The sequence below is a fragment of the Suricata suricatta genome, chromosome 14 (assembly GCF_006229205.1).
Source record: "Suricata suricatta isolate VVHF042 chromosome 14, meerkat_22Aug2017_6uvM2_HiC, whole genome shotgun sequence".
NCBI classification, from domain to species: Eukaryota; Metazoa; Chordata; class Mammalia; order Carnivora; family Herpestidae; genus Suricata; species Suricata suricatta.
This window is the reverse complement of record NC_043713.1, coordinates 54,209,781-54,225,676: the sequence shown is the minus strand read 5'-3', so window position 1 is coordinate 54,225,676 and position 15,896 is coordinate 54,209,781. Positions and strand designations below refer to the sequence as shown.

Sequence of the window (15,896 nt, the reverse complement as noted above, 5' to 3'; positions counted from 1 at the left end):
AAAGTTGGATACTCAGCTGACTGAGCCCCGCAGGAGGCGCCCCTCTCATTCTTCATATTCCTTTCCTTTCTTGTCTAATCTAATGAAAACATTACCTACAACAGAATAGTTCAAACAACATTTTTGTTTACTCAACTAAGAGTATGTCTTAATGAATACCAAGTGAATGTCATATGTTAGATTTGACTTTTTTACTATTAGGATAGACCTTAATGAAATGACCAAGTTCAAATCTCACATGAAACAAAAATAAATGGAGATTGCATTTAATTTTTATCTATTTCTGTGTATACCAGTGGGGTTCCTATTCTTTGCATGTAGTCTGGCCTTATCAGTTTCAAATTTGTGAGTATTTTGAAAACCACGTTAAGAACCCAGGGGACTAAGTTGTGATAAGGGTGGTTCTCCACCTCTGCAGCTGGGCCTTTGTTTCATCTGGGCAGTGGGAAGAGATACCAGAAAGCCTAGATTAATTTCTCTCTAAGAACAGAGGCGGCATTTAGGAGGAAGGATTCAACTTACATTATCTAGATAAGGGGACTAGAAAAGGGGCCAAAATGGGCTGAGTTGGAGGATATTGATTAAAGGAGTGAAGTTCTGTGCCGATTGAGATAGTTATGTCTTTTTTCTGGGTTTTATATTTGAAATCCTGTATGGCATCAGTTGGAGTGACATCCATACATGGATAAATTATATGTATGTACATTTTATATCAGTGTATCTGTTATTTCCTTAGTAAATGATATCCTGCTGAAATGCTGAGGCATAAAATAGCCCAATCCTACTGAGTTTACTCTTATATGAATAATTTATTTTATTATTTTAAGGAACTTATAGTAGAGAAGATGCATATATACAAATAACAGTATAATGAGATAATATTCATAAAAATTGGAAAATCTGTGTTTAATCTAGAAAGCATTGATTTTTTTTCTGATATGACCAGGATTTAGGCTTTATGGATAGTTAAAATGGAGAGGGCTCTGAAGGGCAGTCAGATCAAGGGGATCCTTGAATGTATGCAAAAAATTTCAATTTGGGTCTAAGAGTACACATTTATACTAAGTAGAAGGAAGGAAATAATGCCTCCCTTTTTCTGAACTCATCTACAATGTGAAAATTGAATCCTTATAACTAACAGCAATATGAATTATAGACAGATAAATTAGGGCTGGAACAGCCTTCATTGGATGCACATGCACCAGTTATTATATTAAGGAATCTGCATTCAGTGTAACCCTTACATTGACACAGTGAGTGGGATGTGAGTCGTTACATGTGAGGAGACCATGGTCCATAGAGGGTGAGGATTGGCAGTAGAAGGAGGATTGAAACTCACCTTGGTTTGTCTCTACAGTCTCTTTTGCTACTGCAGGATCCCTCAAGTGCTTTAGATGAGCAGAATAAATTATAGCCTGAAAAAGAGAACTAAAGGCAAGAAGAGCCTTCAGTAAAGTTTCTTAACATTAAAATCATCATTTATTTAGAGCCAGAAAAAGGGAGCAGACATGCTTTTCTCTATTACTCCCACTAAAACCTGGACATTCGATACAAAAGAAACATGAGGCTATGAATAGTAGAGAGGAGGAGGGAGACCAGTGAGAGACCTTAAGACCTGATGAGGTGCCTGGGTGGCTCAGTTGATTGAGTATCCAACTTCAGCTCAGGTCATGATCTCACGGCTCGTGAGTTCAAGACCCATGTCGGGCTCTGTGCCGACTGCTAGCTTAGAGCCTAGAGCTTGCTTCAGATTCTGTGTCTCTTTCTCTCTCTGCCCCTCCCCTGTTCACACTCTGTCTTTATCTCTCAAAAATAAATGGAATTTAAAAAAAGAAGAAAAAAGACCTGAGTAACAACACAGTGATAAATTCCGTGTTTTCTTCCTCCCCATATATCCTGGACTGGTTGTTGTTTTCATTTATTCATTTGTTTCAAGTGTGTTAATAATTGCTTTTTGAAGCATGGTTTTTATTATGGCTGCTTTGCATTTCTTGTGAGCTAATTCTGTCATTTGTGTCATCTTGATGTTGGCAGTAGCAGCATGCAAACATGAACTCACTAGTAAAAGTAAACATACATTCAAATTCAGGTGGTACACCGTCACTTTAACTCTAGAAAAAAATAAGGTAAAAGGAAAAATTTTATAAATAGCTATATCTATAGTAATCCATTATAGATACAAAATATAAAAAGATGTAAATTGTGACAGTAATAATATAAAAAATGGAAGGGAGAAGTATAGCCATTTCATATACAATGGATTTAAGTTGTTATCTGCTTAAAATAGATTGTTATACTTATGTTTTATGTAAACTTTATGGTCATCACAAACAGAACAAATCTGTAATAGATACACAAACTATAGAGATATAGGATTTGAAGCCTACTGTTACAAAAATATTATCAAATCACAAAGGAAGATAGCAAGAGAGGAAGAAGAAAATAAAGAAGCTGTAAAACATTCAGAAAACACTTAACAATATGGCATTAGAAGATCTTTGCCTTTACATAACTACTTTAAATATAAGTGGATTAAATTCTCCAATCAAAAGACATAGAGTAATTAAATAGGTTTTTAAAAGAAGATCCAACTATATGCTGCCTAGGAGACACTCACTTTAGCTTTAAGGACTCAAATAGGCTGAACGTGAAGGAATGGAAGAAGATAATCCATGCAAATGGATGCCAAAAGAGAACAAGGGTGCCTAGATTTATGTCAGATAAAGTACACTTTAAGTCAAAAACCATCACAAGAGATAAAGGAGGTCATTATATAACAAAAATTTGTCAAGAGGATATAAGAATAGTAAATAGGTAGCCAGCATTGGAGAATGCAAATATATAAAGCAAAAATTAGCAGAAGTGAAGGGAGAAATAGGTAGCAATAAAACCATAGAAAACTTCAACACCCCACTTTCAGCAATGGCTAGATTATTCAGACAGAAAATCAATAAGGAACAGTGAATTTGAGCAGTACTATAGACCAATATGTATGTAGAATAGACTTATACAGAACATTCTGTCCAAAACCAAAAAAGACACTTTCTTCTCAAGCATATTTTGAACATTGTTCAGGATAGATCAAATGTTAGATAACAAAGCAAATCTTAACAGATTTTTGAAAATTGAAATCATATAAGGTATCTTTTCCAACCATGATGATATGATACTAGAAATCAGTAACAGGAGGAAAATTAGAAAATTCAGAAATATATGAATGTTAACACCCTCATGAACAACAAACAGTTCAAAGAAGTCAAAAGGGAACTTAAAAAAAAAAAACTTAAAACAAATGAAAATGAGACAGAACATATCAGACTTAGGGGATACAGCAAATGCAGGTCTAAGAGTAATTTTATGTCAATAAATGCCTACATGAAAAAAAGAGAACAATTTTAAATAAACAGCCTAACATTGTAACCCAGGGATCTAGGGGGAAAATAAAGAACAAAATAAGACCAAAATTAGCACAGGAAGGAAGAAAGGAATGCACATTAGAGCCATAATCAATGAAATCAAGATTAGAAACAATAGATCAATGGAATTAAGTTATCTTTTTGAAAAGATTTAAAAAATTAACATACATTTAGCTAGTCTAAGAAAAGAGGAAGAAGACAAAAATAAATAAGATTATGAAAGAGAGAAAATTATAGCTGTAACCAAGGCAATATAAAGGATCACAAGAGACTACTATGAACAGTTACAAACCAACAAATTGGGTAACCTGGAAGATAAATTGCTAGAAACATACAATCTTCCATCATCCAATCATGAAGAAATAGAAAATCAAACAGACCAATAATGAGTAAGGAGAATGAATGAATAATCAAAAACCTCCCAACCAAGGAAAATCCTAGATCAGATGACTTTATGGTGAATAATATTAAACATTTAGAGAAGAATTAGTTCCAGTTCTCAACTCTTCCAAAAAAAGTGAAGGAGAGGAAGCACTTCCAAACTCATTTTATGAGGTCAGCAATTCCCTAATACCAAAACCAGACAAGGATACTACAAGAAAAGAAATTTATAGGCCAATATCCCTAATTAACATAGATGCAGAAATCCTCAACAAAATACTAGCAAACCAAGTACAACAGCATATCAAAATGATCATACACAATGATTGAGGGGGATCTATCCCAGGAATGCAAGGATGGTTCAATAATGCAGATGAATAAATGTGATGCACCACAGTAACAGACTTAAGGATAAAAATCATGTAATTCTACCATATGCCAAAAAAAATTTGACACAGTTCAGCATTTTTATGATAAAAACTCTCAACAAATTAGGTATAGAAAGAATATAGCTCAACATAATAAAAGGTCATACATGACAAGTCTACGGCTAACATCATTCTCAGTGGTGAGAAGCTGAAAGCTTTTCCTCTAAGATGAGACAAAGACAAGAAAGCTCACTCTTGCCACTTATATTCAACATAATTCTGTAAGGGCTGCCCAGATAATTAGGCAAGAAAAAATTAAAAGGCATCTAGATCAGAAATGAAGAAGTAAAATTATTTCTGTTTGCAGTCGGCATGATCTTATATATGGAAAATCCTAAAGACTACACTGGAAAACTGTTATAACTAATGAGTGAATTCAGTAAATTTGCAAGAAAGAATATAAATGTATAAAAATCAGTTATGTTTCTGTATACTAACAAAGAAAAGTAATTAAGAAAATTTCATTTATAATTACCTCAAAAAGGGGGCACCTGAGTGACTTATTTGGTTAAGCGTCTGACTTCAGCTCAGGTCATGATCTTGAAGTTCATGAGTTCAAGACCTCTGTCAGGCTCTGTGCTGACAGCTCAGCCCCTCTCTGCTCCTCCCCAGCTCATGCTCTGTCACTCTCCCAAAAACAAATAAACATTTAAAAAATTTATAATAGTATCAAAAAGAATAAGATATGTAGGGATAAATTTAACCACCGAGGTGAAAGATATGTACAATGGAAATGATAAAACACTGATTAAAGAAATTAAATAAGATGCAAATAAATGGAAAGATATCCCATGTTCATGGATTGAAAGAATTAAAATTGTTAAAATTTTCCCCAAAGTTATCTACAAACTCAATGCAATCCCTATCAAAATTATGTCATTTTTCAAAGAAATGGGGAAAAAACTATCCTAAAATTGACATGGTTTCACAAAACCGTGAATTGCCAAAGCAACCTTGAACAAGAATAATAAACCTGTAGGCATCACACACTTCCCTGACTTCAAATTATACTATCATACAATCAGAACATAATGATCAAAAAAGTATGCCACTATTATAAGAGTAGTCTTTTAGGAACAGAATAGAACACCAGAAATAAGCCCAAAGTTGACTGACCTTTAATAAGAGTGCCAAGAATATACAATGGAGAAAGGCTAATCTCTCTATTCAATAAATGAGATAGGGAAAATTAGGCATCCAAATGCAGAATGAAAGTAGACTCTTATACCATACCTAAAAATCAATTCAAAATGAATTAAAAACTGAAATGTAAGACTTGAAATCTTAAAAGTCCTAAAGCATAGGTAAAGAGTTCTTTGGGGCACCTGGGTGGCTCAGTCAATTAGGCAGTTGACTCTTGACCTCAGCTCAGGTCTTGATCTTTGGGTTGTTAGTTCAAGCCCCACATTGGATTCCATGGTGGCCATGAAGTTTATAAAACAATTCCTTGACATTTGTCTTGGCAATGATTTTTTGAATGTGATACTAAGAACACAAGCAACAAAATCAAAAATAAGCAAGTGGGATACATTAAAATAAAAAACTTCCCATTATATATATATATACATATATATATATATATATATACACCACATCTTCTTGATCCATTCATATGGCAATGAGGAAGAATGAAGTATGGCCATTTGCAGCAAAGTGGATGGACCTCAAAGGTGTCATGCTAAGCAAAATAAGTCAGGCAGAGAAGGATAGATACCATATGTTTGCACTCATAGGTCTAGCAGGAGAAACCCAACAGAGGACCATAGGGACAGGAAGGGGGAAAGAGAGCTGGGGAGAGGAAGTGACACAAATCATGAAAGACTATTGAATACTGAAAACGAACCATGGACTGAAGGGGGAGGGGGAGGGAGGGAGGGGGTGATGGTCATGGTGGGGGGCACTTGTGGGGAGAAGCACTGGGTGTTACATGGAAACCAATTTGAAAATAAACTATTAAAAAAAAGGGAAAAAAAAAGAAAAAACCTTCCTACACCAAAGGAAACCACAAACAAATGAAAAGACAAGCTACAGAATGGGAGACAATATTTGCAAACTATACATACTTGATAAGGGGTTAATATCCAAAATATGTAAGGAACTCCTACAACTCAAACCTACAAATACCCTGATTAAAAATGGGCAAAGGACCTCTATAGACATTTCTCCAAAGAAGACATACAGAACATACAGGCACGTGAAAACATGCTCAACATCACTAATCATCAGAAAAATGCAAATTAAAACAATTAGCTATCACCTCACGCCTATAAGGATGACTATAATAAAAATAAAAAGATAGCAAGTGTTGGTGAGCATGAGAAATGGGAATCCATGTGCATTGTTGTGGAAATACAAAATGGTGCAGCCACTATGGAAAACAGCATGCGTTTCGTCAAAAAATTCAAAATAGAACTACCATATCACCCAGCATGGGTGTATGTCCAAGGGACTGAAATAAGATTCTTGAAGACATACCTGCACTCCTATGTTTATTGCAGCACTATCCGCAATAGCCAGGATACAGAAACAACCTAAATGCGCATTGGTGGATGAATGGCTTGAAAAAATGTGACACACACATACAACAGAAAATGCTGTTTATTACGAAAGAAATCCTGCCATTTGCAACATGAATGGACCTGGAGGTCATTGTGCTAAGTGAAATAAGCCAGAAAAATACTATATGGTATCACTTTTATGTGGAATCTAAAATAGACTGGTAGAGAGTAGAATGGTGGATAGTAGAGGCTGAGGGAGGGGGTGGAGAGATGACAGGTTAAAGGTCCAAGTTTCAGTTATGCAGATCGATAAACTCTGCAGGTCTCTTATAAAACATAGTGCATATAGCTAATATTGTTTTGTACACTTAAAATTTGCTAGGAAAGTAGATCTTAAATGTTTTTTTAAAATGTTTATTTATTTATTTTGAGACAGAGTGCATGTGTGTGCTCCAGTGGGGTGCCGGGGGACAGTGGCAGAATGAGAGAGAATCCCCAGCAGGGTCCCCCTGATGCAGGGCTCGGCCTCACGAACCATGCGATCGTGACCTGAGCCATAATCAAGAATTGGGATGCTCAGCTGACTGAGCCATCTAGGTGCTCCTCAAGTGTTCTTACACTAAAAAATAAAAAATAGAAATAATAATGAAGGTGGCAGGAGTAGAGCTTCTATGGCCTTGATGGTGATGATAGTTTCACAGTGTGTACTTATCCAGTCTCATCGTGTTGTATATGTGAGGTGTGTACAGCTTTTTATATGTCAGTCACACCTCAGTGAAGTTGCTTTAGGCAATAAAGAACCAAATAAACATTACAGAATCGAAGATGTCATAACCACAATAAAAAGGAACATTAGTATTATATTTTGTATCTTAGAACACCTCTTTCAAATTAAAAATTCATGAGCATTTAATTTGTGGTAGTCACAATACCAGGGCCTTGCTTTCTTTGTCTCATTTGGTTTTCACAAAAGTCCCTATGAGAAAGATGTTCAACACAATTTTATAGATGAAAGATTTGAAGACAGAGAGGTAGAATAGCTTGCCCAAGGTTCTGGTACTAAGAGCTTTAATCCAGTTTCCTCTGATTCTTAAACCTGTGCTTTTTGGCACTATCCTGATCTAGTCTCCATTTGTGTGGCAATGCTCTTCCAAGTTCCTAACTGTCCATTTCAGCAAGTTCATAATATCTAGCATGACGTCATGGGCTGCATTACCCCCACAAAAAATTGTTTTTAGAACCAAATTTATTTTATCCAACTCCAAATTCTGAGTTCTGTAGCTGTTGACTTCTTTTAACTCTGCTTAGGAAACTTTTATTAGTATTCATACTTTTTGTTTACTGTGTGCATAAAGCTTTTACTGACAATTAAGTGATGGGAGCATCAGCTATGTTATGGACAAAGCTAGTCAGAATCAGAGAAAATTTACCTGTAATTTATCTTAAGCAACTATTTTAAAGCCACCTAAATCTGACAACATCGTCAACAATTTACGTCATGTTAGCTCTTAAAAGTTTCTGTGGAAACTATATAGGTATTCCATAATTTCAGCAATCTGCACAGAAGTATTTATCATGTCTTTTGGTGCCATTTGGCCAAAAACAAATCAGTATTTTCTTAAGAATAAAAACTGTTCATTTAACATTCTTATACTGTGCAAGTGTAGATGACCCACATATTAAAGGTTGAAGAGGAGGGGCTTATTTTCAGCAAGTTAAATGACAGAATAAACAGTATTCAATCTACTGGGAAAGAGTGTGGGTAGGCTAGGCGGGGCAGGGCTGCTGGTCCTCTGACATGGCCGGTGGGATGCCGGCCACCTGCCAGAGAATGGGGTCTTGTTGCCTCGGGGCCCAGGGCCAAATCACAGGGCAGGCAGCATTTATTGACCTAGTTCCTTCCCATTTCCTCACTGACCCCCTTTCTCTGCCAACTCCCAGCAGCCTCGCTCATGATCTGGCAGAGGAAGCCGTTCAGTGCTTTCCCTTCTGCCTTTTGTTTCGGGGAGGCAGACCCCTCACACCGTTTCTTCCACGAATGCTTCCAGATAGGATGCCTTCACCCACTCCAGCAAGTAATTCTTTGTCTTTGGAAGATAGATGAAAAGACTTTGAATCTAATATCCCAGGTGAGATACGATTCTTCTGTATTGCCTATCTGGGTCATAGAAGGAATAGCATATCATTGGCTAGTAAAAAAATTTTAGGCTAATATTTAGAACACAATAGGCCTCAGTGAAGCATAGGTTAGTTACATCAGAAAAGAACTCTATGAAGTCTCACTCTCTCTCTCTCATTCGTGGGCTAGATGCGGGCATAGTGCTAGTGCAGGACTCCTCCTGGGAGCCACTGTCTATTTCTGGCAACTTCACTTTTCAGGATCAGGAGGAAAGTTGTCAACGACTTGACATTCTTCCTGAAATACTGCTGACCTCTGTGTTGTTGTTGTTTGTTTATTTTTTGAAGCATAGCACTGAAGGGGCTATTTCATCTTCGCTGTCTTGCTGAAATTTGTAATGCTTCCCAACAGTTTAATGTCATGTCACAGAGAGAAAATGGTAGTCAGTCCTTGGGAACGAGAGAGGATTTAGAGCCTGGAGGAGGCAGCTCCAGGCTGGGAGGACGGGCCTGGGACTCTGGCCCGTGCAGCTGTACACCAGTTGGGAAGCTACCAGGAGATAGGTTGTGACAACTCAGTTATAACCTTATGGCCCGAACTGCCCAGTACGCAGGATTTCACAGAACATGGCCCATTATTTTCAGCATAACAGAGAGTTATAGAGAAGTAGAAACCAAATTTGCAGCTTAGGTCTGAGAAAATGAGCAGAGCGTTGACACAAGATGATAATATAGTAATGGAGCAGAATTGGAGTCCGAGAGGTTTGGCAATCAGTAGTCATCATCTAGACTCAGAATTAGAGCCAGATGGGGGATCCATGATGAAAGTAGGGATCCCAGTCAGAGAGCAAAGTATGGTTAAGAGAGGATAATTCAGGATGAGAAGCACACAGAAGGCCAGCCAGGCAGTATCTGGGAAGTGGATCCTCACTCAGGAGTTGGGACTGGGAGGCAGAAGTCTTGTCCTGCAAAGGGGCCAAGAAGAAAGTAGGAATGTAGGGCTTCTGTCCCAGTAGGGACCCTGAATTCCAGCAGCAGACAAGGCATTTAGGAACCAGGACTAGGGCATATGCCTTATCAGTAAACTCGGAGCCCAAGGGGCTGCCCAGCGTCATGAACAGTGGTGTGAGCACAGATGTCAGCACTGGGCACTGCTCAGGTTTGGACCTTTGAATCCTAGAATGGATGACTGCATTTAGCAAATTACCTTCAGCTTCAGATCAGGATTGGCCCTGGGAATATGGGGAAACTGCACCAACCTGTGGGCAGAAAGGAGGAGGAGAATCCAAAGGCTGAGGGCCCTCCTGGGCCCGACACAAAAAGCAGCGACTCAGCCTCAGCTGCTGCATCCGGCCTGATCCCATGTGACTTGAAGACCGAGCAACAGTCAGGAGTGCTGCTTTTCAGTGGAGCCTGGGCCACGTTTCTAAAGAAGCAATATACCAATAAAATGGACTTTTACTTCTCAGTTCATCCTCAGATGATAACCTTATACTAAAAGATTCAGAAAAGCAAAACTAATATTTCTGATTGTCATCCTTTTTATGTTTCTTTCTGTTTATGAAAAGGACTGCTAGCATCTCAGTTTTCAATCTGTGAGAAAATTTCTTTTAAAACTTGTCTGCAGCTGGCTGGCACCTTTCTCCTTATTTAGCGTTTACCCTCTGTTCATATGCCTTGCTGTCGGTGAGCTTGGGACTGATGTATTTATCAAGTATTCGGTCAGACCATATGAAATTTAGATATTTGACTGTCTTTGTCTTTTAGAAACTGCACTTTCCTATGGGCCAACCTGCTAGTACCTGTTGTCTCTTGCTTCTTTTCCTGCAAACAGCAATTAATTAAGGGAGGCACAGAGCCAGGCTGCTCAGTCAAAGGACCCGTGTCTTCCGGACAATGCTGCTGCTCCGTGCTGTTCCCTCAGCCTGCAGTTTTTACACCTCCCATCTTGGCCTGAGCTGAAATTTGAATGTCAGTTCTTCCGGTCAGTCAGAAGCTGACATCTTCTCTTGAGCAACAGAGCTTTAAGCCATAAAAATTTTAGCTTAGGTCACCAATTTTCTATACACACTGTATCTTCAGAACCTCCTTTCCCCAATATTTAGCTAGCTCATAAGTAAGTTTTAGGGGCACATGGGTAGCTCGGTTGGTTAAGCATCTGACTTCAGCTCAGGTCATGATCTCACAGTTCGTGAATTCGAGCTCTGCATCCGGCTCTGTGCTGACAGCTCAGAGCCTGAAGCCTGCTTTGGATTCTGTGTCTCCTTTTCTCTCTTCTCCTCCCCCACGTGCTCTCTCTCTCTCTCTCTGAAAAATAAACATTTAAAAAAAATAAGTTTTAACTAGTTTTATCACACCTAGAACAAACAGTTCAGTTTGGGGGTTTTTTTGTGGGTATAGATTTATGCAGAATCATGCATGTCATTATGCACACATGCACATGCACATGAGTTAGGGTCTGCATTTGCAGGAAGGCAGGCCAAAGTTTGGGATACCATCTCTTTTACGTAAGTATTTCTCTGCAGAGAACACAAGTTAGCGCAGCGTTGCAATCCAGAAATTTGTTCCCAGCACAGCACAGGTTAAAAAGGGTGCAGACAACTATGTCTGAGAGCCCCTCATTCCCTGCTTCTTCTGTGCTTTCCTCTCCCGTCATTATCTTCTTTCAGGTTCTTCACCTAAATATGCAATTTAGGTTTCTGTCGTTCGATACTCTCTTTTGCACGCCACACCCCGTTCTGATCTGTGTACGCTGGAGAGGTGTTCTCACAGGGCTTGCCTCATGGAATCGGGAGGGGCTCCATTCTAGTGACACGCGGGGTGCTCCATTTAGTTTTACATCCCTTGTTACTGCAGGGACAGGAGCTAGGATGGAATTGAGAAGTAATACGCAAGTGATTAAATGACTAGAGGGACTGCTTTACGAGTGAAGGTTGAGGGGAACAAAATTTCTCTCAACTGAAGCAAGTACTGAGCACGAGGGTCTGCGGCCGCCATCCACGTTGCTGGACAAATGGGACAAAATGTCTCAGTAAGAGAGCGTTAGCGCCGTGCAGCACAAATCGTGTTGGGGTGAGCATACAGAATTAGGAAAACTCATGACCATAATGAATTATTTAAAAGTCTCAAATTGAAGGGCTCCTGTCCTGGATGGCTCAGTCTGTTGGGTGTCTGACTCTTGACTTTGGGTCAGGTCATGATCCCAGGGTCACAGGTTTGAGCCTTGTGTTGGGCTCTGCACTTAGCATGGAGCCTGCTTAACATTCTCTCCCTTGTCCTCTCTTTGCCCCTTTTCCAACTTGTGCTCTCTCTCACTCTCTCTCTAAAAAAAAAAAAAAGTGTTAAATTATATATGTGTTAGATGGATAACAAAACTTCGGAGCAATAGTATCTTAATGAAAACTCAGTTGTGTTTGAAATAAATGTTTCCCAGTTTCCCTAGGATAGCCTCACTTTTTATCTGCAGAAAATTCTTTCAAAACTCTCCATTAGATTTCATATGCTGTAGCTTAAACAAATAACTCCTGCTGCGGAGTGATTAGAAGCAGGGCTTACTCACATCTTCGGTCCTCGCACCGGACTCTGGCACATGCTGACATCTTTCCTCTAGCCATGAGACACAGCAAACAAAGCACTGCTGTGCCCTGCAAGTACCTGCCTTGGCTTCTCTGTGCACAGGAATTATGCCACAGTTCTCTCATGTTTCTTCTTTTTTTAATGCTTTATTTTTATTTTTGAGAGAGAGAGCAGGGGAGGGGCAGAGAGAAAGGCAGACAGAGGATCCGAAGTGGGCTCTGGGCTCTGTGCTGACAGCAGCAGGCCCCGTGCAGGACATGGGGCTTGAACTCACGAACCACAGGATCATGACCTGAGCTGAAGTCGGACACCCACGCGCCTCTCATGGTTTTTCTCTTGATGATGTTGAAAACGTTCCCTCCTTCTGCCCACCTGACTGGTGCGAATAGTTAAGTGAACTATTTTGAAACTTCTCAAGAAAGTGCCAGGCAACTTCAGGAAAATTGCTTATCCTGTGTGTGACTGTTTTCTTACCTGTAAAATGAATATATGAATACCATCTTTGGGTATTTAGTAATAAATATTAGAAATAATCTATGAAAAAAACCCTTGAATTTTAATGGACCTAAGTACACACTCAACACAGGTAGCTTTTTTGGTTTTATTATAAATTTTATTTATTAGTATGTGACTTCTTCCCTAGATTTATAGTCTCTCTAAAATGCCAAATGCCTATGATGTAGCAGATATTCAGTTAATGGATTATTGAATCAATAACTGAATAAACTAGGAAATCAATGCCAAGTATTACACATCACAGAGCATGAATGTAAAGGGGACCCTCCTGTGTGCAGGAAAGGCTGCTGATCATCAGTTTTCATTCACTCTGGCCTGCTTGGTCAAGCTGGTGTCATCCCAGCCCCGCCATCCCAAAGTCCAGAAGGTCAATTCTAGATATAGGTTGGTACTAACGGCTTTCTGGCATTAGATTGTTTATATGTTCTCCTTGGAAAACCCAAGTCTATTTTAAAATAAAGGAGAAACTGCATTGGTTACTGATTTTATCATGCCATTAAAATAACAAAAGAAAATGTTCATGTATCCAGAATGAATTTATTATGTATCATATATCAGCAAATGCATGGTAAATTCGAAGTAAATTCATAAAAAAGGATCCAACTGCTTAGCTATTGATGTATTTGACTAAATGCTTTCCTAGATGAAGAGGATGATAGCATGGGATAATAGTAGCAACTACCATGTAAGGGGTGGGGGTGTGTGTGTGTGTGTGAGAGAGAGAGAGAGAGAGAGAGAGATTTCTCATGGTCCCAACAACCCTTAGGGTAGGATCTGATTTTCCCATCTAACTGGAAAGAAACTGAAGCTCAAGCATGAAATACCTTCCCCAGGGCTGTGCGTAGGTGACCTCCTGGCACACCCATGCTTTCCCCGACAGTGGCTCTCCCATTCCTACCCAGCAGTAGAGGTTGGGGGCTTCTTTGGAGACAGGGATGTGGGCAGAGAAATCTAACAGAGACTACTGATCACCCCTGAGAAAGAACCAGATCATGTGTCCTGGCAGATCCTTGCTGGCTAGGCTCCAAACAACATTCCAGGTTCAGGATTCAGCCTTCACTGTGGTCTCTCCTTTTTCATCTGAGGGGTCTCTTCACATTCAAACACAGCACTTCCTAGCAAGTTTCAGAAGGATTAAGCAGAAATACAGATACGGTATTTCTGGATTCATGAATGTTAAGAAATAGGAACAGAATATTCTCTGATACTGATAAATAGTTACCTATGGTATTTTGTGATGTATGTGGTCAAATCAGGGCGTAAATATAAGAAAATAAAAATTTCTAATCAAGTATTGATATAACATTTTCATCGCTGTACCAGAAGCATGTCATTATTTTATTCTTAGATTTTTAAGTTTCCGAAATTGTAAAAACTGTAAGTGCTGATAACTCCGCCTGTAGTACTCTGTTGACCAGTGTCTGTGGTCTGGCACCTGATATTTCCTCAAAGGACAACCTGAAAAGAAATGTATTAGGGTGTATTCAGTGAAAGAAGAATGTCTGTATTCAGGTCTTGAAATTGGACGTAAGTCTGTTTCAGTGACCGTGGATTCCTGATTTATCACTATAAACTGACGACTGTGCTTTCACTTTCATACAAACCAGTGCTTTCGGCTGCCCGTATTCCGACATGAACTTGAAAAAGGAGGCAACCCTTCATGATCGCCTGAGAGAACAAACACAGGCAAATTTGGAATCTGACTCTTCACACTCAAAGTCAAAGAACCTCTGTACTTTGAACTTCAACGGAAAACATGAGAAGGTGAACAGTCAGCCCAGGTAAGGAACTTCCTGAAAATGTAAATCAGAAAGAAAACCATGCAGAAAAACAGCAAATATTTTAGCCATAATAGTTCCTTATGTTTCTTTGACACAGCTGTGTTTGGTTTTGGGTAAGATTATGTTCATTGGCTCATGGAATACATCTAAGGCTCGATGTTCATTTAAAACACATATTTCATTTCTTTATTCTTAAAATTTTGAACTTCTCTCTTCCTAAATACACATGTGAAGGATAAGAAAGCACATCTCCTCTATAAAATCCCCTAAGATTCTCTTTTATCTTGAAGTTCTTTATTCTTGGGGACGGTTTCAGAGCCTTGACGGAGAGCTCGCATCCAGCCAGTCACGCCAGGACTGCGTCTCCTCCCTGGGATCTGTCTCTTCATCCTTAATCCAGGTGCACCTCCCACAGCATTTCTTCTCACTTGGAGTCATTTCCATTTTGACTCTTTGATCACGCCCTACCTTTTGTTCTTAAGGGTGAACTTCTGTTTTAAGCATCCATTTTCCATTTTTATTTACGTATTATCATTTTCGAAGGGACTGCAAACACAACCTTATTTGATATGTTTTAACCTGAATGTGTTAATGATCTAACATTTTTTTTAAAAAAGAAAAAGAGCTCCCTTTCTCCTTGTGGGGAAGTGTAAACACAGAAAAATCTGACACTCAGTAAGTAATGGGAGATCAGACAGAGGTGGAGCCAAGGAAGGTCGGTCAGAGAAGTGAGAAGTGGGTGTTTTTCCTACCCTGCTTCAGGCAGAAGGCACTCCTGTTCAAGCCCTTGAAAGGCACTAGACCCTCCCTCCTTGAACTTTGAAGGAGCGCCTACTTGAGGGGCTGCTATTTCTCCGAACCTCCAGAACTTTGCTCTTTTCATTCAGTAGTGTGAAAGGAAGAGGTGTGTGCCTTTCATCGTGCGGGAGCTGCGTTTCCAGTGCAACAACTTTCTGCCCATTTATGCCATGGGTCCCAGCAAGGCTGCTCCATCACTCCAAGGAGAGGCCCGTCCATGGGGAGAGTTCTGTGCGAAGTGTGGGTTTTGTTCTTTTGCATCCAAATGTGGGTACAGGGTATTTGGGTGACCTTTCATTCTTGGTAAATAGCTGATTTTGGTTCTGCTCTCTCTGCACAAAACTCTGAAGATTGGCTCTCCTTTACTGTATGATTTATTTCCTA

At 39.3% G+C, this 15,896-nt stretch overlaps 1 protein-coding gene across 5 annotated transcripts in view; it reads left to right on the top strand.

Moving 5' to 3' along the window:
* L3MBTL4 (L3MBTL histone methyl-lysine binding protein 4) overlaps positions 1–15,896 on the top strand; it is a 354,831-nt gene that overhangs the window by 222,113 nt on the left and 116,822 nt on the right. For 4 of the 5 annotated variants that reach the window (XM_029922680.1, XM_029922679.1, XM_029922683.1 and 1 more), the window contains one exon: positions 14,541–14,714. The exons of the other annotated variant lie outside the window; for it this stretch is intronic. In XM_029922680.1, the coding sequence (XP_029778540.1) occupies positions 14,541–14,714 (174 nt within the window). The remainder of the gene's footprint in view (positions 1–14,540; positions 14,715–15,896) is intronic. 5 annotated transcript variants of the gene reach the window in all.